Source organism: Salmo salar, chromosome ssa19 (assembly GCF_905237065.1).
Source record: "Salmo salar chromosome ssa19, Ssal_v3.1, whole genome shotgun sequence".
Taxonomy (NCBI): Eukaryota; Metazoa; Chordata; class Actinopteri; order Salmoniformes; family Salmonidae; genus Salmo; species Salmo salar.
The window spans coordinates 81,233,802-81,236,301 of NC_059460.1; the positions used below are offsets into that span (position 1 = coordinate 81,233,802).

Here is a 2,500-nt window from a genome sequence, read left to right on the forward strand (position 1 = left end):
CAACCTGTAACTTCAGAGGAACGATCACCCCCCAACCTGTAACTTCAGAGGAACGATCACCCCCCAACCTGTAACTTCAGAGGAACGATCACCTCCCAACCTGTAACTTCAGAGGAACGATCACCTCCCCAACCTGTAACTTCAGAGGAACGATCACCCCCAACCTGTAACTTCAGAGGAACGATCACCCCCCAACCTGTAACTTCAGAGGAACGATCACCCCCCAACCTGTAACTTCAGAGGAACGATCACCTCCCAACCTGTAACTTCAGAGGAACGATCACCCCCCCAACCTGTAACTTCAGAGGATCGCTAGATCAGGTGGCTGTTGCCTTGGCAACATGTAGGTGAATAATTTAAAAGCAGGTCGAGGTCTCTGTGGAAACACTGCTAGTTGATTGGTGGATGGTGAGAGAGATCTACAGATGCTAATAAAGAGCTTTCTAAGTATACGCTGAAAGGATGTGTGTCGCGTTAGGTACCTTGGTGAAGATGGCGAGTGGCATGCCATATTGGTCCTCTTCCAGTCCAGACACCAAGCCCTGAGAGATGGCTCCCTGTCCTCCTGGCCCCGCCGACAGGCCCCGAGGCTGCACCGTGACGGGGATACCCGTCTCCGGGTGCTCCAGGCCCCCTGAACCCCCCGTCTCTGAGTCTCTAGTCCCTTCCTCCGAAACACTGGGATCCAGGGTCTCCCAGTCGCTCTCGGAGGTGTCCGGGGAAGTCCTGGAAGGGGGTTTCAGCTGGGTGTTCTCCCTGGCTGGGGTGGAGGTCTCTGGGGAAGCCTTCACGGTGGAGGTGGTGTGGTCCTCCCCTGTTAGCTCCACGGTGGCGTTGGCGATGTCAGTGATGGAAACGGAGAACAAGTCCTCTGCCCGCGACACACTGTCTCCTGTAGTGATGTTCTCGGAGACGCTGCTCTTGGGCCGGTAGTGGGAGGAGTCAGCCAGGCCGTGCTCTATCATACCTAGAGGAAGGAACACAGCATGATATCTTGACCTATAGGACTCAACATGACCTTTGACCTTCAGTATGGAGGAAGAAGAATCCAACAACGTGTGTACCAAATGGCACCCATTTCCACCATATCACAAATACTCACAATATCACCCATCTCCACCATATCACCCAATCACAAATACTCACCATATCACAAATACTCAACAATATTCCCTATATCACCCAATCACAAATACTCAACAATATTCCCCATATCACCCAATCACAAATACTCACCATATCACCCAATCACAAATACTCAACAATATTCCCCATATCCCCATATTCCCTATATCACCCATATTCACCATATCACAAATACTCAACAATATTCCCTATATCACCCATATTCCCTACATCACCCATCTTCACCATATCACAAATACTCAACAATATTCCCCATATCACCCATATTCCCTACATCACCCATATTCACCATATCACAAATACTCAACAATATTCCCCATATCACCCATATTCCCTACATCACCCATATTCACCATATCACAAATACTCAACAATATTCCCTATATCACCCATATTCACCCAATCACAAATACTCAACAATATTCCCTATATCACCCATATTCCCTATATCACCCATATTCACCCAATCACAAATACTCAACAATATTCCCTATATCACCCATATTCACTATATCACCCATATTCACTATATCACCCATATCCACCACACTCACAATATCACCCATATTCAATGTATCACCCAATCACAAATACTCAACAATATTCCCTATATCACCCATATTCACTATATCACCCATATCCACCACACTCACAATATCACCCATATTCACTGTATCACCCAATCACAAATACTCAACAATATTCACTATATCACCCATATTCACTACATCACCCATATTCACTACATCACCCATATTCACTACATCACCCATATTCACCATATCACTCATAGGGATCTGGTCAAAAGTAGCGCACTACTGTATGTAGGGAATAGGGTGCCATTTGAGACCCATGAGTGACTGGTGGACTCTCACCTGGGAACAGTGAGAGTACGGTCATCAGAGCTCCTACTAGCCTGTTGACTGGAGACACGTAGAACAGAACCTGAGTGGGACACACACACACACACACACACACACACACACACACACACACACACACACACACACACACACACACACACCCAGGGACTTATGCTCCTCCTGTCCCTCTTGGGTATACGAGGACAGGCGACGTGCTATCTTGCTGTGAGGTCAAAGTGTGTGTGTCATGTCATTTGTGGTATGGTTGTGATATGCTGTGTTCACCTTCTTCTCCAGCAGAATCAGCTTGAAGAGGATCAGAACCTGGGAGGGGGGGTTGAGAATGAGAGAGAGAGAGAAGGGGAGAGTTAATAAGGAAGCATTTCAGTTAAAGCACAACAACAACTAAACTACAATCTTGGCAGATGTTTCCAGGAGGATTTCCCAAATGGCACCCTACTCCGTTTATAGTGCACTACTTTAGACCAGAT

The 2,500-nt window shown here is 47.0% G+C and overlaps 1 protein-coding gene across 3 annotated transcripts in view; it reads right to left on the bottom strand.

Moving 5' to 3' along the window:
* The window catches only part of LOC106579705 (late secretory pathway protein AVL9 homolog), a 54,985-nt gene that overhangs the window by 27,096 nt on the left and 25,389 nt on the right, over nucleotides 1–2,500 (bottom strand). For 2 of the 3 annotated variants that reach the window (XM_045702803.1, XM_045702802.1), the window contains exons 8-10: nucleotides 2,295–2,333; nucleotides 2,022–2,091; nucleotides 483–967 (exon numbers count right to left, since the gene is read on the bottom strand). In XM_045702803.1, coding sequence (XP_045558759.1) covers nucleotides 483–967; nucleotides 2,022–2,091; nucleotides 2,295–2,333 — 594 coding nt within the window. The remainder of the gene's footprint in view (nucleotides 1–482; nucleotides 968–2,021; nucleotides 2,092–2,294; nucleotides 2,334–2,500) is intronic. The other variant, XM_045702804.1, reaches the window with a different exon arrangement.